General features: G+C 43.2%; 1 protein-coding gene across 3 annotated transcripts in view; it reads right to left on the reverse strand.

The window, feature by feature from the left end:
- IPCEF1 (interaction protein for cytohesin exchange factors 1) overlaps positions 1–25,745 on the reverse strand; it is a 79,947-nt gene that overhangs the window by 28,690 nt on the left and 25,512 nt on the right. Inside the window, exons 3-7 of one of the 3 annotated variants that reach the window (XM_084827868.1) lie at positions 21,869–21,905; positions 20,941–21,110; positions 9,414–9,487; positions 4,828–4,899; positions 3,674–3,735 (exon numbers count right to left, since the gene is read on the reverse strand). In XM_084827868.1, coding sequence (XP_084683994.1) covers positions 3,674–3,735; positions 4,828–4,899; positions 9,414–9,487; positions 20,941–21,110; positions 21,869–21,905 — 415 coding nt within the window. Of the gene's footprint in view, positions 1–3,673; positions 3,736–4,827; positions 4,900–9,413; positions 9,488–20,940; positions 21,111–21,694; positions 22,078–25,745 lie in introns of those variants that run through there. The other 2 variants (XM_084827867.1, XM_084827870.1) reach the window with 2 other exon arrangements.

The following is a 25,745-nucleotide window of genomic DNA, read 5'->3' on the forward strand; positions in this document are numbered from 1 at the left end:
AAAGTCTGATGACATTTCTTCATAGCTCCGCTTGGCGGTATCATTTGTTCCCACATGGATGAGAAGAAAGAGATACCTGTCAGTGGACTTTATGAGTGCAGGCAACCCTTCAGTCACATCTCTAATCCGTCCTCCCGGGATACAGCATACCTGGCGGGTCCATGGGTCTTCATGACATATTTGGGTTTCCATCCCATACAGCAAGGAGTCTCCCACTACTACTACTCTTCTCTTCCTTTTGTAGGCCTTGGTTTCATCGCCTCTGCTTGGCTGACCTTCAGCCTCTTGCTCGCTCTCATGCAGGGTCCCCTGTAATTCTTCCTCTGCAGGCTGTCCTCCAGTCTCAGCCACAAATACCTGGAAACGGTTCTCTTGTTCCATTGCCTCCACTGATGCCGAGTGTCTTCTAGTTCTTCTGCTCCTGTCACCCTTTTCCAAGGAGTATCCTCTACTTCATTTTTCCTCACCTCAGCATTTCCTCTTCTGCGTCAGCTTGCTGTTGCTCTTCAAGCTTCTGGTCTTCACTTTGCTGCTATAGTTCCACCATTCTGTCCAAGAACTCTTCGTGTTCTCTTATTCCCTGGAGGGTCGACACTCGCCGCTCCAGTCCTCTTACTTTTTCTTTCAGCAGTGTGATCAACTTGCACTTGTTGCACGTGTAGGCCATGTTTTTCTCAGGCAAGAAAACAAACACTGCACACACCTTGCAGGTCACCACCATTGAGAGTCTTGTCTTTCCATAGTCTCTATTCCCTTTTTGTGTCTAGCTTTCTGGTTGTTCTAGAGTAGCCTGTGCCTGGTCCTCTACTCACTGCAGGTTAAAAACTGGTATGGAAGTGTATGTAACAAGACAAGTTTTTGTAAAAAAAGAAAAAAGTGTTGTGTGTGTGTGTATAAATATATATATATATATATATATATATATATATATAATTTTAAAAGTAAATGAAATATGTATATGTATAAATGTTAGGGGCCTCCCCCTTGACCTCCCCTGCCAAACTCCCCTGGCCAACTCCTGTTTGCTCCCCCTGTCCGCTCACTCTGATCTCTCGCTCTCTGGGAGCTTGCTTGCTTCTATAGTCCGTAGACCAGCTGGAGCAGCTTCCTCTGCTCTGCTCTGCTCAGCTTTGAGGCGGGAAATGGTCTGAAGCTTCCTGCCCAGAAAGCTGCTGGGAGTACTTAGGCCACACATACCCAATTCAGTTGGAGCTCTCAGGAGCACCTGGTGAGCTCACAGCCACTCTGAAGGAGAAGGAGAGCCCCCTGGGCTTCCTCCAGCCCACTTACCTCTTTGCCTTTCTCTCCTCTGCCACTGCAGCTCCCCTGGCCAACTCCTGTTTGGAGTTGGTCAACCTAGAGCAGGAGTAGGCATTGTAGTGGCCATGGGCACTGATGTGCCCCCAGACACCTTTCTTTTCACCTGCCAAGGTGCCTGACCCCTCCTCTCTTTTTTAAAAAAAATTAACACACTTTCTTACCAGCAGCTGGGAGTACTGTGAAATAGGTTTCTGTTGGTGATCAAAACTGTGATTTCAAAGGAGCTGTTAAGTGTGTTGGGACTGAGACCCCACCTCTGCCTTGTACTCAATCTTTTTGGCAGATGACTTGTCCTTTGCCATGCCTCCCATGGCAGCCATTTTGTGCTAGTGCCCAGAACAGTTCTTCAAATTGCCAAATGTGCCCGCAGCCCCAAAACGTTGCCTGCCCCTTACCTAGACAATCATAGGTATGTATGCCAATGGATAACTGTCCACTGTATGCATCACAACAGCCACATTATCAATCCTAGATCATATATCTGAAAAAATATGGCCTTTTCCCATTTGTATTACTGCCAGAATGTGAACAGGACGTAGAAGGCTTAGCCAGACCAGAACTAATGCTATTTGTAATGTCGCCCACTTTCTATTTTGTCCTTTCTGCATTTGGGTTCCTCTTTCCACTGGCTGTCTCCTACCTGGCTTGGTTCCTTCTTACTCTTTACTTAAAGGGGAACATTTAGCACAGATCACTTACTTGCCCCATGAAGGAAATACCCAAGTCATGTAACTTTGTCAGTTCCTCCTTTAATACACCACACTGGATTTAGCCATTTCCCCTGCTCTTGCTTTGCTACAGCAGATGGACAGTGTCGTGGTGTACACAGGAAATATAAGGATATTAAAACTTTGGGCATTGGAAGAAAGCAACAGAAGACTGGCCAAATGTCAATATCAAACCCCATCCATGATTTAGTTCAGAGGTGGGGAAGCTTTTCTGACCCAAGGACCAGATTACCTCCCAGGGGGACACATGCCAACAGTGGGTATGTCCAGAGCCCAAAGTAGGTGTGGCCACCCCACTGTCTCACATGCCATTCATACACATATAAATACATACAACTTTCCCAGCCCCACCTGCTCAGCTGATCCATGCAGAACAGGTGGGGGATGCATTTTCCCTTCCCAGCACTGAGAGAGGCTTCCTTTCTCAGTGCTGAGCAGGCAAAAGGTCTTATCTCTGATCAGAAGCAAGAGCGTTCTTCTCTTTGAAAGCTTCTGAACAGGCTATCATGGAAAAAGCCACCACAGGAAGAGTGAAGTGAACAGGCTATCAGATGATAATTGCAGTTCCCAGTTAACAGCAGAGGCATGCATAGGAACATAGGAAGCTATCTTATACCAAGTCAGACCAAGGGTCTATCTAGGCCAGTATTGTCAACACTGAGAGCGTTTCTACACCAGGCTAAAATCCCGCAACTTTACCAAGACTTTCCACTTCCATTTTAAATGCAAGATTATGATGGACTCCCTTTACATGTGCTTCCTTCTCCCCACACACTTTCCCCCTTATCTGTGTGTTGTATATGTTTCATTATACAGCTACTAGATGGTGCGGTGGTCTCACTCCTCTTATTGCGAGATTTCCTCTTTTCACAAGGATCTACTTGCTGTAATTTGATAGCTCATTATCTCATATATGTACTTCTGCACACATTTTAAACTAAAATACACATTTATTAGTAGTACTTAATATAATAGAAAAAAATGTCTAATATCATAAAATAGCTTAATATAATAAAATCTCAGCGGTTTTATATGAATTTTATATGCATTTTGCTACAGTTTTGAGCTGAGAACATTTATCAAGCACAAAAACTGAGCATTCCTATCCACGTATTAGTCCAAGAAGTGCAAATCCGGCATTCCCTTCCACCACTTGACTTTTGTCTCTTGTCTGTTTGGCAAGTCAGTATGTGTGGTTGAACTATACATTATAGAGTCGACACTGATAAACAGGTAGAGTTACCACTGAGAGTGGGGAAGGAGTAATTTTAGGGATGTATTGGTGGGTTTGGGATATTTGGTGTTATTTCTGTGTATTAAAATACAAACAAAACTTCAAATTAAAAGAAAAAAAAGCAGACCAAACGAAATCCTCAAGCATTTCTAGTCTTGGCTTTCCTGCTTTCCATGTCAGCAGTGTAAAGTCATGATTTGCAAATCATTGCAACATTGTCAGAAGTTCATAATTGTTAATCAAATTCAGTCTTCCAAAAACTAATAATCAAACATTCAAGCTCTGAGTATTTTGGACATGTTTAGTGGCATATGTTTAATCCTAGTAAAAGTCCTCATAAAAAAGATGGGGAGAGAGAGAGAGAATGATTCCAATGAAAAAGTTAACATACCTTCTTCATTCTTTTTATTGGCATGTTTGTCAAGGACAGCCATGCCTAGTTTATTTAGCCACCTGCAATTGAAAAGAAAGCATATGCATTTGTATAGAATGCAGTATCTTAGTTGTGTTAAAACATACTTGCACACGATACCTATAGTCAGTCACCCATCCAAATTATCTTAAACTGAGAATTGAGCTAACAATAAACGAAATACTCAAACCTATGAATTAAGTATAATGCCTATTAGAATTATTCCCCTGAGCAAGAATGACTGAAGATGGTTATTGGCACCTCCACCCTGTAACATGTTGTACATCTCAGCGCAAGCCACCAAGCACTGGGCATGAAGACAGGTTGTGTTCAATGTATTCTTTGCCCTTCATGCCCATCAGGCATGTTCTGCCACCCTGCTTTCAGTACATGGCACATTATAAGCAGGAATCCTTCCATCAACTGTATACTTTATCATTGAGCAATCTATTGTGAAAACTCAGAGATGTGGGAACCTGTATAACTGGACTAATGCAGAGGTCAGGAACTTCTGGTGTGCCAAGGCCCTGGCAAGAGATGAGGGAAAGCAGCTTTCCTAGTGGGAAAGGAGGGCGAGCAGGGATGTCGAAGAAATCTGCAATGGAACCAAATGAGTTCGGATTTTCATGAATCCGACCTGCAGATTCCTCAGCAGACAGGCTTCCCCCTGTTGGGTGGATTCCGCCTACTTGCGGACCATTTTTCTAACCTTCAGGAATTTTGCACAAATTTTGAAGTAAAATAATAAGCAAAAGTAAAAAAAAAAAAAAAAAAGGCCCAAAATGCATATTTTCCCCAAAGGCTAAAGCATGCAAATGAGTATTTCTGGGAATTTGCATTTTCACACACACTAAATGTGTGTGTGTGTGTGCGCGCGCGCGCACGCGCGCATGTATGTGTGTGAATGAGTGTGAGAGTGTGAGTAACTGCCCGCGTTAACTTTGGCCCCACCCACTCATGGCAAGCAATCCAAGATGGTTAGCCAGGACGCTATGTGGCCCTCTGGCTGAAAAGCATTCTCCAGCTCTGGAGTAATGTCTCTGACAACAAGCACAGAAAGAGCAGTCAAACAAAGAGATGGTTCTTCTTGGTCAACAGAAAGACATGGAAGCTGGACATTTGCTTTTACTTACCTAGTCATTTCCTCCACATTTTCTGCTGCAAAATAAAATGTTTTGATCTGTGGGTGGATGATCTTCATGGCACTTGAGGGGGGGGAAAGTCAAACACATATAGTCATATATACAGAAAATATTAGATTAAAAAAAGAGTGTTTTGTCACATTTTCAAAATAAAGCAAAGTAATCTACCCAAGAATTTTGTGATCTCAAAAGAGAAATCACTCAACTAAGGGTAGGGTACCTTGCAATAAAGCTAAATGCCAATTGTGCCCATTAATAAACACCAGTGGTACTGTAAGTGGACCCAATGGAGCTGTCCATCACATCCAGCTATCCAGGGCAAGTATACATATGCATCATCAAATGTTGTATATTTGCTCTCCTGCATCAAGTGCCCAAAAGCTACTTAAATTGGCCAAGGAAGTCTATGTTTAACACAAAAATTAAATGGCCACAAATCAGACATCAAGCATAAGAACTTCAATAAGCCTGTCACTGAACACTTTAACCTTCCTGGACATACCATCACAGACCTCAAGGTGACAGTTCTAAAGAAACTGAAATCAGGGGCTTGCTTGGAATGTGAGAAGGCAGAACAAGAGATGATCTGACTGTGTTATGCATGTTCCTAAAGCACACATATAGGAAGTGGAAGGAAGGACAAGCAACAAAGGAAAAGTACAGGCCGGTAGCACAGAATTGCAGGGATGGTGTCAGGAAGGCTAAAGCTGAGAACGAGCTGAGGTTAGCAAGGGAGGCTAAAAGCAACAAAAAGTCTTTCTTCAGATACATGCATAGTAAAAGACAGAGGAAAGGAATGGTGGTTCAACTATTACATAAGGATGGCAAAATGATAACAGATGACAAAGAAAAGGTAGAAGTGCTCAATTCCTACTTTGGCTCAGTCTTCTTCCAAAAGAGGGTCTATGACCCCCCTGGCAAAGGCGAAGTACAGGCTGAAGGGACAGGACTACAGCTTGAGATTGATAGACATATGGTCAAGGAACACCTAATTACTTTGAATGAGTTCAAATCTCCAGGGCCAGATAAACTGCATCCTAGAGTAATAAAGGAACTGGCAGAAGAGCTCTCAGAACTACTGTCTATTGTCTTTGAGAAATCATGGAGGACAGGTGAAGTGCCAGCTGACTGGAGGAGGGTTAATGTTGTCCCTATCTTCAAAATGGGTAAAAAGGAGGAACCTGGGAACTACAGACCAGTCAGTCTGACATCAATCCCTGGGAAAATCCTGGAGCAGATGATAAAGCAATCCATCTGGAAGCACCTTGAAAACAATGCAGTGATTACTTGAAGCCAACATGGATTTGTCAAGAACAAATCCTGCCAGACGAATCTGATCTCATTTTTTGATCAGGTAACCTCCCTTGTGGACTGTGGAATCCTGTGGACATAATATACCTCGACTTCAGCAAAGCTTTCAACAAAGTGCCCCATGATATCCTGATGAGCAAACTAGCTCAAAGTGGGCTAGATGAAACATTGATCAGGTGGATCCACAGTTGGCTACAGAATCGGACTCAAAGAGTGCTTATCAATGGGATCTTCTCAAACTGGGGAGAGGTAACGAGCGGGGTACCGCAGGGCTCAGTCCTGGGCCCAGTGCTCTTCAACATTTGTATTAATGACTTGGAGGAGGAGGTGCAGCGAATGCTGATCAAATTTGCAGATGACACAAACTTGGGCAGGATAGCTAATACCTTGGAAGACAAAAACAAAATTCAAAGTGATCTTTGATAGGCTGGAGCGCTGAGCTGAAAACAACAGAATGACATTTAATAGGGATAAATGCCAAGTTCTGCACCTAGGAAAAAGAAACCAAGTGCACAGTTACAAGATGGGGGATACTTGGCTCAACAACACTACAAGCGAGAAGGATCTTGGAATTGTTGTAGATCACAGCCGACAATGTGACATGGCTGCAAAAAAGGCAAATGTTCCCCTCTACTAGTTCCCCTCTACTCAGCACTGGTTAGGCCTCATCTGGAGTACTGTGTCTAGTTCTGGGCACCACACTTTAAGAAGGTTGCAGACAAGCTGGAGAGGGTTCAGAGGAGGGCAACAAAGATGATTAGGGGACTGGAAACAGCACCCTATGGAGAGAGACTGAAAGAACTGGGCCTGTTTATCCTTGAGAAGAGAAGACTGAGGGGAGATTTTATTTATTTATTTATTTCTATACTGCCCAATAGCCGAAGCTCTCTGGGCGGTTCACAAAAATTAAAACCAAACACACAATTAAAAAATTTAAAATGTATAGAACATTAAAACCACAATATAACAATACAACCACAATAAAATCTAGCAGCAGTGCAGGAGTTTAAAATACAGATTTAAAACAGCAAAGATAAAAATTTAGAAAGCTAAATCTAAATTTAGATTTAGCTAAATTTAGCTATATTATCATATAGCTAAATATATTATCATAAATATATTATCATAAATTTAGCTAAATTTAGCTATATTATCATATAGATATGATAATGCTCTTCAATTATTTGAAACGTTGTCACAGAGAGGAAGGCCAGGATCTATTCTCGATCATCCCAGAATGCAGGACACGGAATCATGGGCTCAAGTTACAGGAAGCCAGATTCCAGCTGAACATCAGGAAAAACTTCCTGACCGTTACAGCAATATGACAATGGAACCAATTCCCTAGGGAGGTGGTGGGCTCTCCCACACTGGAGGCATTCAAGATGGGGCTGAATAGCCCTCTGTCAGGGATGCTCTGACCTGGATTCCTGCATTGAGCAGGGGGTTGGACTCGACGGTCTTATGGGACCCTTCCAACCCTACTCTTCTATGATTCTATTAATGAGGAACTCTGTAGGGGCTATAATTTCTAAGCACATTATAAATACCCTTAGTACATTTTGTGGTTTGTAACTAACTATTTCTTTAAGAGAATGGAATGTTTGCTGCAGATCTACCTGTTTAAGGGCACACTCCTATGCATGTTTAGACAAAAGTCCTACAGCTCTCAGCATCCCCCAGCCAGCCAGGCTGGCTGGGGAATGCTAGGAGTTGTAGAACTTTTTTCTGTCTAAACATGCATAGGATTGAACCCTAAGGGCACAATCCTATGGCCGTTAGACAGCAGCTAGATGGCCATAGGATTTTTTGTTTTCTGGGAACTGAGCTCGGAGCCAGTGCTCCGAGGTCAGTTCCCAGAAAACCACCTCCCTGCACCCTCCCCCACTGCCTCATAGGCAGTGTGGTTTGTCCCCGGCTCAATGCTCGGAAGAGCAGCATAGAGTTGGGGGGTAAAGGGGGCGTTCCTGTGGGTGGGGAGGGTACAGTGGAAGCACTGTTATGATGCTTCCACTGCGCCATCCAGCCTCCCCCACCCCCCGCCACCACTCCAAGGCACCTTGGCTAGACAGCCAAAATCATCCATCTAGCCACAAATGCAGGGTGGCCAGAGTGCAGACGAGAAGATCCCCTCCGCGCTCCACCTGCCCTGCATTGGATAGTCGGTCGCCTCCAAGTTCAGAGGCAGCCAACAATCCCCATAGGATTGAGCCCTGTCTTTTCTGACTCAAAGCCTCCAGTTCCACTTACAGCATCTGATGAAGTGGATTGTAAACCAAGAAAGCTCATGCTAATTTCTTAAAACATCTGAACAACTAAAAGAGTTAGTCGATATGTGGACTACACATAATCCTTAAATTAAAAAAAAAAAACAGAAATTGAATATTCAGCTATGAAGACTAGGATGGGCAAAGTTCTCTCTCTTCTATATCAGAAGAATTCCACATTCGATGTACAGATTGGCTAGATTTTTGTAAAGGGGGGAATCCAGTGATTAAAGGTGCATGGCCTATGAGAAATTTTGAATGGATGATTTTGTCTCTTTCCTGCACCTCGGAAGAAGATTCAACAACAGGCCATGCAGTGTGAGAGGTTCTATATTAAAATCACTAGTTTATATGAATCTAAGAAAAGTCAGCTATAAATAAATTTTGGATTATTAGAGCTAGCCAGTTTTAGCAACAATAGAAGTGGTTTAAAAATTTTGGAATGATCAATAATGATGGGTAGGCCATATTTTGTTTTTATAAGGAAGAGGAAATGTTTGTATAATTTGACTGCTTAGTATCCTGTTGTTGCTCTTTTTTTCCTTCAGAAAATTCAATTCAAAATTAATTCAAAATAAATAAATAAGGAAAAGTCAGCTGTCCTTCACATATGAGTTTGAACAAGTGAGACGGAAGACATTTCTTTCTAAAGCCTGTAATATCACAATACTGAGTGCCATCCTTTTCTTTTGGAAGCAAAAGAAAGCAAGACTATTATCACATTTTCACGGACTTGCAATCACAATTTCAGCTACTATCAATCCCACACTTATTTGTCCCAATGCACACAGTAAGTTTGAAATGTAGACTGTGTTACATTAGGGAAGGTTTCCATGCTCTGCTGGAGAGTTTCACATAAGCATCTGTGGGAAACCAACTCCTAGACAAGATGGACCGTTCATATGAACCAGCAGGGCTCTCCTTGTATTCTCATTTTGTGTGTGGAGGGGGGTGTTGCATTTCATCTTCCCAAAGCTCCAGGTAGAGCAATAGACTTACTACTTTTTCTTGCATTCTGTCGCTTGATCCACTGTGAAGTTTGGAAGGCTGAGGAATCCTTCAGCTTTCTCCGCCTAGGACAAAAGAAGCCGCTAACATTAAAGCAAGCCACATTAATGATCTCCATTGGGATGGACTGAGGATAGAATGAACTTCAGACAGATTTTCTTATGATAGGAAGTATTTCTATCTACTTGACAGCTAGATTGTAAAGCAGGGCTGGGGGACATGTGGCTCTTCAGATGTTGTTGGACTGCAACTCCCATCAGCCCTAGCCAGCATAGCCAATTGTGAGGAATGATGGAAATTGGGGTCCAACAATATCTGGATGGCCACACATTCCCCAGCCTTGTTGTAAAGCATATTACAGTGTGAGGAGAAACTATTTCTACCTTTCTTGATTACATATGTGGGGTAGGTAATGGTGAGAAATGTGCAGGGTCTTTGCTGCATTCCCATGCTCAAATGTTTAGCAATTTGAGTCATCCAATCACATAGGACTGTAGTATATTTTATCTCAGCAACCACACACTTCACTGGATTCTGAACAGTTGCAAAAACCAAATGTTCAAGGCGTTGTCGGTTACAGAACTTGAATAATTGAGTTCACACCTAAACAAAACTAAAAAAGAAAACCATTTTTTTAAATAACATTTATACCCCACCTTCTCTCCAAAGAACTCTAGGCAGCTTACAACAAGTCAACAAGAAATTGCAAGTAGATAAATAGGTTCCGCCTCGGCGGGAAAGGTAACAGCGTTCCGTGCACCTCGGTGTTCAGTCATGACGGCCACATGACCACGGAAGCGTCTTCGGACAGCGCTGGCTCTTCGGCTTAGAAACGGGGATGAGCACCGCACCCTAGAGTCGGACACGACTGGTTGGGGACATCTTTACCTTTTTTTTTTTCCAATTTAAAACATAACATTTTTTCCAATTTAAAACATAAGCAGTAGCAGAAACCCACAATGCAACAGCAATCAAAACACAAAAAATGGAGACAGATTAAAACATCAAATTAAAATGACACACTAGACATGCTCACCAGCTTCTGGAAGGGCATTAATGAGGAGCTGAGACAGTCCTCCCTTTGAAGAGAATTCTAACGCCTAGGTGCAGCCACCAACAAGGCCCTCTCCCTTTTATAGGTTACTTTGAATGAAGTTAGGATGGATATGGATGAGAACTTAGGAGATCTTTAGGTGTGTTTCTGTGCGTACAGGTGACTTCCATCCCTACCATGCAGAAAGCTGCCCAGTCAGTTGCTGCAAAGGTACTTTCAGGCAGTGTGTTATTGGTAACTTGATTGGACATGCACCTCTTTAATGCAGTGCCAGCTCCAGGTTTTGGAGGGCCGTTGGGCAAGACCCCCTCCATGGCTCCCTCCCTCAGTGAGTCTACCTGCTCACCACCATTGTCACCAGCTGCTATTGCTCCTCATTTTTCTCACCATGTCTGCCACTTGCTTGCTTCGCAGGCAGAGAGCCAGTGAGCAAGTAGGCAGGGGCATCGACTGCTGAGCTTTCTCACCACCTCCATTGTCTGAGCCAAAGTGAGAGGCAGGTGAACAAACAGGTTGCAGTGGTGAAGAGGAGGAGCAACTCCAGGGGGCTCTTGCCAGTGGGCCCCTGCTAGAGGTGTGGTCCTTTGGCAGGTACCCAACCATGCCCACCTTTGTCACCGGCCCTGCTCTAGCGGATGGTGCAGAACTCACTATCATTCCCCAGGTTTACACCAAAGTAAACCATACAATTGCAACACCTCCTACAAAGAAGTTGAGTTTAATTTATTTTACTCCTTTCCTGTTCCTCCTTTAAGAAGCTGTCTCCATGGGGCTCCAAAGTTTAGCTTTATAGTGTATCACACCACTGAGGGGATTCTTCAACTCTGTGGGGCCTGGAAGTGCTATTTCAACACTTCTGATCCCTCAGGCACTTCAGGTTGTTATAACTCTTCTTCCAGTAAGTAGGGAACTAAGGGATTAGGAGTTAGGGATGGTGGAGAAATTGGTTCAGTTTGCATTTTTATGTGTACTCACCTAATTTCATGCTTTTGAACCAATATGTAAATTGAACTCAAGTTATCTTTCAAAATTCGCACTTCTCTGAATTTTGCAATGGAGTTCAGTCAAAAGCATGTGTATAAAAATGTGTATATTAGGGAAATGGCATACAAAATGTGCATATTAGAGAAAATAACATTAAACTACATTATATTAGGAAAGCTGTGTGCAAAAGATATGTATATTAGGCAAAATGGCTACAAAAATGTATATATTAGCAGAAATGCACACATAAAACTGTTAAAAATTCTCAAAGTTCAGGATGAAATGAACTTAGAAATGGAAAAATGTCTGACAGATTCATCCATCCCTAGGAGTGTCCACCTCTCCCCAGGACTCTTTCTGTACTTCTGATGCCACATGCCTGACAGGAGCATGAACTGTGATCTGGATGTATCCCTAGATGCTCCTCTCAACCTGGGCAGGAGGACCTAGAGATAGCTCTGCAGTGGAGGATGGGGAACCTTTAAACCTGTCAGCTGAGAATGTTTCATCTTGAAGTGTTTCATTCCTCTGCCCAGCCTTCAGTGTTGCTCTTTCCTTCTTTTTGTTCTGAAGGCCAACTATTCATCACCTTTATCATAGAGAGGACACCTAAAATTGCCTCCATATAGAGCAGGGATAGTCAAGCTATGTTTTGGACTACAACTCCCCAAATCCCTGGCCATTGGCCATTCTGGCTCAGGCTGATGGGAGTTGTAGTCCAGAACATCTGGAGGCCACCAGCTTGCCTACCCCCATTGTAGAATCTCTCCAAGATCGCTCTATAATGTATAGTACTAGTCCTCACATGCTTCTTCCACATTGGATGAAGCATTTCCATTTCCAGCTGTGGCACTGGCAGAAGCACAACCCAATGAGCTGTGCTACATGGAGGCAGAAGCTATTTCAAGGCTCCTTTTTGTGATCATGAGAATGGGTAAACCAGCTCTGAATCCATGGTTGCTCTAGAGCTCCTCCACAAAGAATGCCAAAGAATGTTACTCTGACAGCATCCATCAAGAACCAACTACTGGGGTTTAGGATTCTCAGATATCATCCTTTCAAGGGGCCTGCTTCTCAGCCGCAAATCTGGGTCAATTTGTGCCATCCACTTACATGCTCCTATGTTATACCCTCCAACTACCTGAGCTCTGCAATGTGTTCACTTCTTAGTTACGAATATTTGTGACTGAACCAACCAAACAACACAGACATTTACTTTCCATTTCATTGAGTAACACTACTTTCACCACTAATTACCAGACTATACAAAGTTCCTGTGCATCTATACTCAGAAGTAATCCCCACTTTGTTAAGTGAAACTCACTTCCAAATAAATACATGCATAGGATTGCAGCCTCGGCATTCAAGAAAGTGATATTGCTTAGTATTCTTGCTTGTGCACATAGAGAACCAAATAGAAAGAAGTCTCTGGTTTCTAAGGAGATATAATTTTGCAGTGCATGTGGCCTGTATTACCAGATATTTTAGATTATGTTCCTAAGCATTATAAAAGGTTGTTTTCTTAGAGGCATGTTTATTCAAAACTATACATTTCAAAATGGGATCCTTGATTTAAAATAGAGCGCTCTGGGTTGTATCGAGCGGTGGCTTTGTCCTAGTGTAAAGTGCTTCCACTCATGCAAGGCAGGGAACCCAAAGTTTTGCCAATCTCCTCTCTCCACTTAAGCCCCTCCCCCACAAAAACTGCTTCTGAGGACTGGGGAGCCCTCATGACAAATGGAATATGCTGTGAAGAGCTGGTAGGTAGCGGGAGACTAGTGAAGCTTCCCACTAAGGTAAAGCTACCACTGCATATCATACTCTTTCATGATTTTATTCATGGTTTAAACTGATTTAAATTGCTTCCAGATTCGACATTTATTGTGCAATCACCCCACCTCATTCATAGACTTTGACAAGGGGTCCAGATGATATCATCTTCCATTTGTAATCCTCCCATGTTTTTCCACCACTTCTTCCATCTTTTATGTAGCAATGGGCGAATTTACCGAGTGAATTCATTATTTCTTCGGAAAGTAACAAATTCATTCCTGTGAGCGCGGACCAGAGTTCTACTTTAATACAAGATCTTGTTCTGTATATACGAGTTTCTGTGCATGTACAGCATCAAACTGCATCCTGGGAAGTTGAGGGAAGCAGTGATGGATGCACTGGCACATTCAAGGGTTAAACCAGCCTACTCAGTGTACGCACCGAAATGGCATTATTTAGATGCCGATGGCACATGCTCTGAAGCTTGCAATCAATTCCAAACTTAATAGCAAATTCATAATGCATCAATCCAGACATGATACAAAGACGGGCATTATGAATGGATGACTTTCAACCAACAAGCCAACTAATTATGAAATTTGGCAGCATCACTACTTTTTTCTTACCAGATAAAATCCATTAAGGAGGAAAAGATGGAACAGGTGTGCAATGTCTTTTGATTTGTAGCTCTCTGTCTGGAAGAACTCTTGATCTTTCTTTAAAAAACAACAACAAGTCCACTTGGGTCTTCTCCCCACTCACCCCCTGCTGGTCTCAGGCAACATCCCATTTGAGAATTGTCCCTCATGCAGTTGGACAAGCATATGTGTGTGTGTGTGGGGGGGGGGAGTGTTAGCTGAATTCATCCCGAAGCCTAAATAACACTTATTTTCTCTCAAAGCTTACTGACAGATGAGCAGACACACCACACCAACCTGCTGTTGCTATGTTACACTCCCCTGCATCTCTGGGCAACTGAAGAGGTTTCTCAAAGACAAGCAGAATTCTTGCTTCCTAAAAATATGACCCACCATCACAGAGAAGCATGCAAAGCATGAAAGACAATGGGAAGATGAGCCTCATGTCTTTGAAGAGAGTCCCTGCCCCCACAGATGCATCAGTGCACTGCCTCCAGACGCTCCACTTATAACCCAAGCTATGCATTCAAGTGGGCAAGGGGCTGCCCCAACAAAACAGTGAACGTCAGCCACCCCCCACGTTCCCAAAACCACGGAAAACTGCAGGTGCCGAGTGATGTTGGTGAACTCTGTCTGCGGGGGAAGCTCTTGAATGTTTAACTAAGTGTGAAGACAGTCAATTTAAGAGGGCTGAAGAAGGGGAATATAAAAGCTGCCTTGCTGGCTTTATGGTCAGTGCTCTATTTCTAACAGTAGTTAGCCAGAGTTTACTGGGAAGCTCACAAAGCAGGAGGAAGCTCACAAAGCAGGAGGAAGCTCATAGAGGAGGGTTGGGCAATTTGTGGCCCTGCAGATGTTTTCACCTACAGCTCCCAGCATGCCTCACCATTGGCTATGCAGCCTAGGGCTAATGGGAGTTGTAGGCCAAAACATCTGCAAGGCATATGACAACTTTTCTTTGATTTTCCCCAGCATCTGGTATCAGATAGACAGACAGACAGACTCGTGCTGTGCTGAAAATTTATTCCACATTTTTAAACCATTGTCTTTGATAAAAACATAACTGCTTTTGACAAAAATATTCAAAGGAAAAGAAAATTTCAGTGAAATTCTCATGAGTGGGGTTCTTGTTCTTACCTTAGTTATAGGGGCTGAGGAGTCTGTATGAATGTCCTGTATTTTATTGTACAATCATTTTTTTTTGGTGGTCCGCTCTAAAGCCTCCCCAGCTTCCTCCATTTCCACTGAAGCACAGGGAAAGACATAATGAGTTAACTCCTCCCCTATCAGTCTTTTCCAGGAAGGAGGGGCAGCCAGGGAGGCTGCAGAGCAATGGAGAAATGTGTAAAAGAAAGACACACACAGCATTCTTGGCCACTTCCCAATGAAAAGGTAAGAGCAAAAACACCACCAAAAGAAATTCAGAAGAAATTCTAAAATGCCCTGAGAACAGAGCAGAAAAACAAGCCTCTTTCACATAGGGGAATAAAACATATGGGAAACTGAAGGGCAGATAATATATACCAAAACTGAATATGGAGGTTTTATTTGGCAATCATGGCTCATAGGAAGTGTACAGCCTTCCCCAACCTAGTACCCTCCAGATGTTTGGGACTCCCATCATTGGCTGTACTGGCTGGGACTGATAGGAGTTGTAGCCTGAAACACAAGTCGCTAAGTTGGGAAGGACTCTCCCATTTCTTTAGCCCAACTCTCATCATTACTCAAACAGGTTTTGGAGCATTTAAACCTCTTGCAAAAATTAGCTCTGTTTGGCCAAAAATTAATAATGGCACATGAGAAGACAAAGAACATACACAACCATGCACAGCAATGGCCCCCACAGCTCTTACAGCTTTCTGCAAAATGTATCCACTATCTCCAGGGACCAGGCAACAGAAATTTTCTTTGTTTAGCAGTGAAATGACAGGTGCAGCATCTAATCTGGAAGTGAAACCCAAATCATAGCTTCAGTTCAAAGTACCAAAACAATCTTCCCTGCTACACAGGGGAGTGTGGCCTTGTGTCCTCTTTTATAGTCCTTTATTTGAAGGGCTGCCAGAAGACCATCCTCTATTCGAAGATGTCCTCTGTTTGAAGGGCTGTCTAGTCCATGTCTAGGCTAAAGTTGAAGAACCATCAGAAGGGAGAGCAGGAACTGCAAGCAGCGCCTGGACAGAAGACTGAACAGGACACTCGGGTCCTCTGGTCACAATCTGCACTATGGTGAAATGTACTATATTTCTATTTAAATTAGAATAATTCTTTCTAAATTTGCATCTATACACATAAATTAGCATTTGCAAATTGCATGCAAATCAGTATCCTCTTTTCTCCTCTTTTTTGTTAAGGTGTCCACTTTTCTGGCATTTCACAAGTGACCACCCTACAGATCGTTTGTGAAAGGAAGGCCCAGGCCTGGGACACATTTTGGGGATCTCCATTGACTCATAAGTCATGTTATTTTCTGCACATTCAGGTGAAACATTTTCCTTTCCACACTTAATAAGCTTGAGTCCCTTGTACACGAGAGATACATATGTGATTGTAAGGTTATTTAAGTTTGAATCCATATTTTGTGCTGGATATCAGGACGCTTGAGGTCAGCCAGCCGAAGGAAGAATTCACTCTTTTCCACAGTGTAACTGTAAGGTGGGAGACAAGGGGGTTCTGCTCATGTGGTGTATGCCTTCAACAACAGGAGTGTCACAAAGTCTCAGTTCACAGGTTTATTTTTTGCTGAGATGTGCTTACTTTTAACTTGCACCTTTTGTATGGCCAGTAGTGTGTAGAGAGGTGACTTTATCAAGAGCAAGACTTCATCTGTGGATCTGAGCAAACCAGGGAATTTATATGGGCAGGAGGTCCACAAATATTAGCTGACCTTGGTAGCCAAGCCAAAATCTGGTTGACAGGATCTGGTCTTTCCTCTCCAGTGTCCGATGGAGATAACTCCTGGGGAAGTCTGCATAGGATTGCAGCATTAGGGCCGATCTACATTGCACCCACCATCGCAATGAATTCGGTGTCCCATCGAGTTAAACACTCTCGCATTAAAACGTGATTATCCACACTCAGCCATTTTCCCTATTGCAGTGCTTCACTGAATGCACGAGCTCGGTTCACACTCGAGCGCTGTGCTGTTTTCCTGCTGTTTTCCTGCACGCGCTTGTCTGATCTCAGAAGCTAAGTAGCGTTGGCCCCAGTCAGTAGTTGGATGGGTGACCACCTGGGAATCAGGCTTCCTGCATTGAGCAGGGGGTTGTTCTATCCCTTCAAATGAGGCTAACTTTTACCCCCTCCTATCCCCCGCTCTGGATTTTTTTTTTTAATTAAGGCGTTATCTTCAAAGAATCGTGGCTTCTCTGCGATTTTTTTTTTCTAATTCAGGCATGATCTTCGAAGATTTGAAGATGTGAAGCTTAAGTCTCCAACTTAATGCTGCACCTCCATGGGACGTCATGGACAATCCATTCACCAGCTTCAAACTTTTGGAGCTGGGAGGAAAGACTGGAATTTTAGTAGTGGGCAGCTGAGGTGCTCAGAATGCCTTGGTTGTGCACTGTCAAAACATTCAGCCCCAACATTCTCCTCCAGACCTGTATGGAAAAGCTAAGTCTCATTTTGGTGGTGGGTGGCCAAGGGGCTCTGAGCATCTCTGCTGCCCACTGCCAAAACACCAGTCCCAAATTTCCTCTCTAACTTGGAACCAGAGACGGGAGATGTCCTTGGGACAATAATCTTCCCCATTCTTCTGCCAAGCCTGTTGGAGCTCTGTGCCACTGCAGGACTGATCCCTGTCCCTCCAGAGCTCCAAGCTAGGGAAGAAGGCTGGAGATGTTCCTATCTTCCTCACCATAAGGTAATAAACACTTAAAAACATAAGAAGAGTCCTCCTGGATCAGACCAAAAGCCTATCTAGTCTAGCATTCTGTTCCCACAGCGGCCAACCAGCTGCCTATAGGAAGCTGATAAGCAGGACATGAATGCAATTACCTCCTCCAACTCATATTCCCCAGCAACTGGTATACAGAGACATACTGCCACTGATACACAAGGTAATAATAGCCATCATGACTAGTAGCCATTGATAGCCTTATTCATCATGGAACGTGCCACACTGAAGAACTGTTGCATATAGAAGCAGGCATTCTTTGAGGAATGCCAGACCCAGGTTTGGTGTTCTCGGGAAGTATTGGATTACAACTCCCATCAACCCCAGCCAGCATAGTTTGGATTATGGGAGCTGTTGTCCAAAGCATCTGGAGGGCACCAGATTTGGACTTTAAAGTTCAAAATCAGCACCCTAAATGGCATCCAGAAACTAAATGGGACCCAGTATAGCTCTCTCAACAGTGGGTAGATGTGAACCTTATGGGTTGCTACATTCCAAACAGCCTTTAAGGGGAAGCCTGCATAAAGCACATTATCATAATCCAGTCTGTCTCTTACCATGGCACATATGACCATACCCAAGTACCAAAGCCTACCCTGGTGGAAAGGCACTCTTAGCCACCGAAGTCACCAAGAGTGATGTCAGTATCATGAGCTCATCCAAACTGAGCACTTGGTCTTTAAGGGAAAATGTGACTCCATCCACAACAAGCAAATCACATTTTCCACTGTCAACTGGACCTCCCATTAATATCTCCAAACTTCTCTGGACTGCGATTAGGTTTGTTACTTACTTGGTTTATTTATCACACTTCTGCCTTTCAGTAAAACCTTTGAGACAGTTGACAACAACAATGAAAAACTTACATGTAAACCATACATAGCAATACAAGTAAGAGGAAGCCAACAATAAACTAGCAGCCACAAACTAGCAATAAAACCCTCATCCATCCCATCATGCCCTCAGAACTTGTTCAGGGAAGCCACAACCACACCTTGATTAAAGGAAAGAAAAAGTAGAACTGGTGTCATCAGTATTTTCAGTGCAAGAAATGGTGCTCTCAAATTTTGAGGTCACTGCTCCCCAAATCCTGTGATGACCACTATCACTGATATAATCTGTGTTGTATAGCATAATAGGCCTTATCAAATTGTGGGTGTCCCATATGAAAATGGGTAAATCCCATTGGGGTAGGGCAGGATTTCTCCTAGTACTTTATTATCAGGTAATAGGGATGGGAGAGAAATTTGTTCAGTACACATTTTAATGCAAAATTTGTTCAGTACACATTTTAATGCAAAATTACCTAATTCCACATTTTGGAACCCCTGTGGGAACCAAAACACAGTTATCCTTCACAAATTCACACTTTTCTGCAATAGACTTCTTCCATCAAAAAAAAAAAATACAAAAACATGCATACTAGAGAAAATAATGCTAAAGTATGCATTATATTAGGAAAACTGCTTGCAAAAAAAGGTGCATATTAGGCAAAAATGCATGTATTAGGAGAATTGTGAACAAAAATTCTTATGGATGTTCATGCAAACTTTTAAAACAAAAATCTCAATATTCAGGACAAACCGAACTTAAGAATGGAGAAATTCTCAAAGTTTGAGATGAACCAAACTTATGACTGGACAAATGAGAAACTAACAGAAACTGAAATGACAGATTTGTCTATCTCTATCAGGTAAGAGCAGAACCATCTCAACTTCCAATCCTGGTAAGTGGTCCAAAAAGTTACCACGTTTGGTTATATTAACAATTGTTGAGAAGTCCAGGAGAAACAACATGGTCACACTCCCTTTGTCTATCTCCCGTCAAAGGCATCCAGGGCAATTTACATTCCCTAGCTGGATTCAAATTCACAGACTGAAATTGATCCAAATATCCAGTGTTATCCAAGAGTACTTGGAAATGTTGCACCACCACAAGCACAAGCACCATTCCCCCTGCCCCCGCAAAAAAGATCACATTGGAAACCAGTCTAAAATTGCCCTGATTGGACTGGTCCAGGAAGGGTTTCTTTAACAAACATCTTAGTATAGCTTCCTTTAAGGGGCACGAGCTGGCCCCGTCTTTCAAAGAGACATCACTTCCCTGGAGAATCTCCCCCATCTCCTTTGGCTGCATATTATTATTCACCACAAAAGACAAGGTTCGGAGACACATATGGGTAAGGTGGCCAGCCCCAAGAACACTGTCCATGTCCTCAGATAACAACAAATGAATTTCATCCAAGCAACTTTGATGAAAGAAAGTCAACTAAGGACACTTTTGACGTAACTAATGCAGTGTTCAAGTCAAGCTGATCTTTATCTACAAAGGGCTTTGCAAACAGATCACAAAGGGTGGCAAACCGATGGTTCCTCCTGCTCATTTGGGGCTCAGCCATCCAGACTATAACACCCCTTAGGCCATAAAACAAAAACAAAACAAAAACCCTCTGCCAGGTGATACTGCATTGATGCAGCCGTGGTAGATAAATAAGTTTTTCCAGCACTACTGAATTGCCTGATCCAGAAGTCTAGTCAGGCTACAAAAGGATAGCTATCAAAGTTAGCAAGAAACTGGAAGGGCAGTCACAAAGGTTAGAGGGGATGGAATTGGCAATCATTCTTATGTAATCCAGTAAAAAAAAAATACACTGTGATCCCCTCTGCTGAATCAAAAACAGAGAAGAGGGAGAGCTGGACTGATAGGCAGCTAGATAAGAAGCAAGCGAAATTGTCCACTTAAAGTTTATGGCCCCAGAATTTTTCTCAAGCAGGCTGGCTGAAATGAATGCAATGTACTTATACTGGCCTCCCCCAACCTGGCACCCTCCAGATGTTTTGGACTACAAGTCCCATCAGTCCCAGCCAGCATGACCACTAGTCAGTGATGGTAGGGGTTGTAGTACAAAACATTTGGAAGGCACCCAGTTGGCGAAGGCTGACTGATGCATTCTCACTTTATCATTCAGTACAGCGAACATTTTCAATACAGGAGATTTTTTTTTTTAAATGAACACTAAAATAACTCCCCCCACTGGTTTAACTCTGCCTCCTCCTCATGACAGCCCAAGCACATCAAACTGATGCATCCTGGAATTTTGCATAGGAATATTGCCTAGAGAAGCAAGCTCTTTGTTTTATGTACCTCCACGAAAGAAGAGGTTAACATGCTTACCAGTTGATTGCTGTACCAGTATAATGACGAAGCCTTCAGTACACACCAGAACTTTTTCCATTTGTTGCCAATAAAGCCTCCTTTCCCCTTTTTTTTGTATAGCCATCCCTGACAATCTGCTAGTCCCAAGTCCTTACACGAGATTCTTCGGCGGCTCATTACATAAATCCCTGTGAAATTGAAAACAAGTGCACTTTTTAAAAAAGCACACACACCATGCAGAATACTAGTATTTTTTTCTTTCTTTCTTTTTATTTATTATTTATTTATTGCATTATACCCCTCCTTTTTTCCTCTTGCAAGGAACCCAAGGCGGCTTACATTATCCTCCTCCTCCTCCTCTCCATTTTATCCTCATAACAACAACCCTGTGAGGTGGGTTGGGCTGAGAGCCTGTGACTGGCCCAAAGTCACCCAGTGAGCTTCCATGGCCGAGTGGGGACTAGAACCCAGATCTCCCAGCTGTTAAATCAGTCAAAATTAAGCTTTTAGGAAATCCATAATGATAGAGAACATCCTTCCAGTCAATCAAAATTAAACCAGTGACTGGGTATTACACTTAAAGTAACTATATATTTTTAAAAAAAAGACTTTGGCAATTGTAGATAGAAAACTGCTCAAAAATGATCTTTGTGTGCCACAGTCAGAACAGATCAACAATGAATCAAGCAAAACAGTCTCCGCTCTCTCTGTCTCTGTCTCTGTCTCTCTCTGTCACACATACAGACACACACACACTCCATTATTCACGTACCAAAACAGCTTAGTCCAACTGAAGAGCCTGTCATTGTTTTCTCCCTGAAGCAATGCAAAACTAAGCCGAAAAATATGAGCTGCCCACAATGATGCCGCAACAACAAAAACCTCCGCTTTGTACGAGAACGTTAACACACTGAACAAAAGAGGAACAAAAGGAAGACCTCATTACCTTGATTTTTCTTCCTTGTCTTCTGACGCAAAGGAACCTGCAAGAAATGCAGGAAGGAAAGAAAAGAGGAAATTTCAGATTGTGTTGCAACATGTGTAGAAAGGGGAGGGGGCTCTAGAGGAGGAGGAGGTGGCAGCATCTCAGCATAGGGTGGAATCTTACAAACACAGGCACTCGGCTAATGGGGAAGCAAGTAGCTGAAGCATAAAACTAGAAATGATTCATATGAAGGTCCAGGAGAAAATACAGCACTCCTATGCCTCTGTCACTAAAGCTTCCTGTTTTGCACCTACAGGAAGCTATTCTATGTAAGGGGAGCCGAGTGTGTAAAGTTAAACCAAAAGCAAAAAATAAAATAAGGTCTTAAGAGCAAGGTTCCTTGCACTATATCAGCTCCTAGAAAGGTACATAGTACTCAAGGAATGAAAACATGCATATTAGTCATTGATACATGGATCGCTAACTTTGCATCCACCTGCAACCACCACCACCACCACCGCAGAACTACTCGGTGAAGAGCTGGAGAGTCAAAGGAAGGACAGACAAGTATGCCATTTGTTGCAAGTTCGGTCCACAGCCTAGCCACTGAAGTCAATGAGAGTTAAATGTCAAGCCACATAGACACAGACAGCATATGGTAACTTCCCTCGTGATGACTTGCAGCTGCACATAAGAATCATTTCTCCAGTGGAAACCATTGTGCTTACAGGGATAGCGAAGCTGTTGCTGTGGTGCTCGACCTGTAACACTTGTTTCACACATGCAATTAAGTTCCTGACGTTGCATTCCCCACGGGACAATTGTGCATCACACTTTAAGCCATTTCCTGCCTTTGCATTCCAGAAGGCCACTTAGGGTGGCCAGGACTCCCTGGAGTGGCCCCCATGAAAGGGGATGCAAGGAAAGGGGGGGACAAAATAACACATCCCAAGCAAAAGTGGGGAAGGCACTGTAAAAAGAAGTAAGGCAAAACAGCCCTCATTCAGTATCCCTTAAACTTCGTTTGACATCTATTTACCTTACAGTTATGACAGAAGGGGCTCTCCTCACTTTCCAATCTTCTCCTAACTGACTTGCATCTCTGTACCATAGCCCTCTTTTATATGATTACTCCCACAGCCTTTGCCAATACCTAATCATTGATTGCCTACTCTTATGTATCTCTTGTTGCCAGATTTCCTTGAGCCTGTTAATTTCTCTGCTTCCCAGAACCACTTCTGTCTTCCACTCAAATGATGCCTGCACATCACAGCATACATACTCACTCTATGGTCCAATACACACAACCAACCACCTGCACATGCTGAACCTGTCTTGTGAATAGCTTGACTCATATCCACATTGCACCTCTCTACATCCTGAGGAACTTTGGGAAATGGGCCGGCCAGAGACAGGACCAATTATGGATGCCCACCAAGTGATTCACAGGAAGAGTTCAACATCTATAAGACCCATGGAAAAAGTTAGCCTGAGGTCGTCAGTGGCAGGCACGGGGGGTGGGATGGGGGATGAGGGGAGATTGTTAGTCTGAGCTGATTTAAACATGCAAACATTGTTTCCTGAATTTTTATTTAAATATTTTATCATGGCTTTTGAACCAAAAAAGGTCCACATGGTTGTTCCCTATCAAATCAAATGCATTGTTAAGATAACATAACAACATCAACATAACATAACATAATGTCATTCACAAAACAAACAACCAGTAAACCAACAACTAACATCTAAGGGCACAATCCTATGCATGCTTAGAAGGAAGAAAAGTCCTACAACTCCCAGCATGCCCCAAGCATGCCTAGGATTGTGTCCTTAGTTATAAAAAAATCAGCAACGGTATGCAAAACAAAAATGAAGAAAATTCCAACTTTCAGCTGAGCCCCACAAGCTCTCTGCAAGAGTCATCTTTACTTGGCACCAAAGTGTCAGAATGGAAGAGGTGGAATGAACTTCCCAGGGAGTTTCAGAAGCTTCGTGCCACTATTGAAAGCCCAGATCCCAGGGGTCTCTCCTGGGACCCATTTTGCGCCAGCACACAAGCAGGTGGACGATGAGGAAGAGGCCACTGTGCGCCTGGGGCCGCGTGGCTGTCTGGTAGACCACACAGTTGTTGCAGGATGCTGCACAGAGCCTCTCTGAGCAGGGAGCTTTGAAGGATCCAGTTGGCACTGCTGGTTGGCTCTGATAGGCAGAGCCCTGGAAGGAGGACTGGACAGATGAAGTCTCCTCTATGGTCCATTCCCAGGGAATAAAAGGCAGGCATCTGCATGGCTCCAGGCAGAGTGGTTTCAGAGCCACCCTCCCAGAAATGGTTGCATTGCTATGGACTATCCATTAGCCACTGGTTGGCAGGGCTGGGAAGGAATTTTACCTGGGGTGCGTAATTATCAACTGCCATCCTCATAACGATATATTGGCAAAATGTCACACTGTTTTGTTTGTTGTTGTCTTGTTCTACCATCACAACTGGTTAGACAGGGCATGGTAGGCATTGGGCCAGATCCAATTTGGGGGGAAAGCTGGTAGTGGGCACCTCATACCCCAATGAAAGGGAGGGGTCTGTATGCAGGAACTTAAAAGGGAGGAAACAAGGCTACTGCCCAGCTCAGGGGCTGTATGCTACTCCCACCCATGGCAGAGGAAAAGAGGGGCATGTGCATGGTCCATACTGTAGCAGGACTCCAATCTCCTGCCTCCCATTACATGATCCAGCACCTGGGCTGGGAGGACAACCAGCCAGCAGGCAGGCCAACTGATCACCTGATCTGTCCCCTATGCCATGCCAAACTCTGTAACCTGTAACCAATAAAGTTGTGGCCATATTTGACTACATGTGGTTATTTTCACCTCCTTCGCTATCTGCCACTCAGTAACTGCTGTTGAAGTAAAGGTCCTGCCTGAGGTAGTTGCGCCCTCCCTGTTATTTAACATGATGAGTAGGCCAGGATCAGGGTCCCCAGTGAAGGTCTTCAAATCATGGATAGCTAGAATTAGTTCTACAGTCAGCTCAAATCAGAATCTTTCATGCTTTACTGAGACGTGAACTGAGCTGTCGCCAGTCTTACAGTGCAATCCTATGCATGTCTACTCAGAAGTAAGTCCCACTGTCTTCAATGGGACTTACACCTGTGTAAGTGTGCTGAGGATTGCAGCCTTGGTGTGATGTCAACTCTGTCTCAAAATCTATGTTGAAAGGACAATGCTGCATCATTGTCACCATGCTGATGAGTAAACATCCTACAGTTTTGTCATAGATTTTACGCATCCATGGGGTTTAAATTTGCAACATCGTGGCAGGAAATGGATCTTTTTACTCAATTTTAAGATAAACTAGTCACCCCATACAAATCCACTAGTGATTAGCACTGACGTACACTCGTAATGATTTGTTTGCTTGCTTGCTTGTTTGTTTAAATAATTTATAGAGTGCACCCTCATCCCCTGCCCGTCCCCCAAATGGATCTCAGGGTAGTATACACAAAAAAAAATTCTACAATACAATTACAACGACATTAAAGAAATATACATAACATTGAGAGGAATAACTTTTCAACCAGCTGAAAATAGAACAATTAAAACGGCCCTTTTTGCTTAAGTCAATGAGACTTAAGTGTCAAACCACATATACACATACATCTCACGGTGACTTCTCTCATGAAGACTAGCAGCTGAACATAGGAATTGTTTCTTCAGGGGGAAGTATTGTGCTTACAGGGCTAGGAAAGCTGTCTCTGTGGTGCTTGACCTGCAATGGTTGTTTCACACATGCAAGTCTGCACCTGATCATCAAGCAATGATTATATGTCACACATTTACTGGGCGAATAAAAATGTTTTAACCTAGAACTGTAAAGAATACAGTGTCAACTCCAGACATGCTT

Source organism: Heloderma suspectum, chromosome 1 (genome assembly GCF_057233095.1).
Source record: "Heloderma suspectum isolate Gila_16-S chromosome 1, 16-S_ref, whole genome shotgun sequence".
Taxonomy (NCBI): domain Eukaryota; kingdom Metazoa; phylum Chordata; class Lepidosauria; order Squamata; family Helodermatidae; genus Heloderma; species Heloderma suspectum.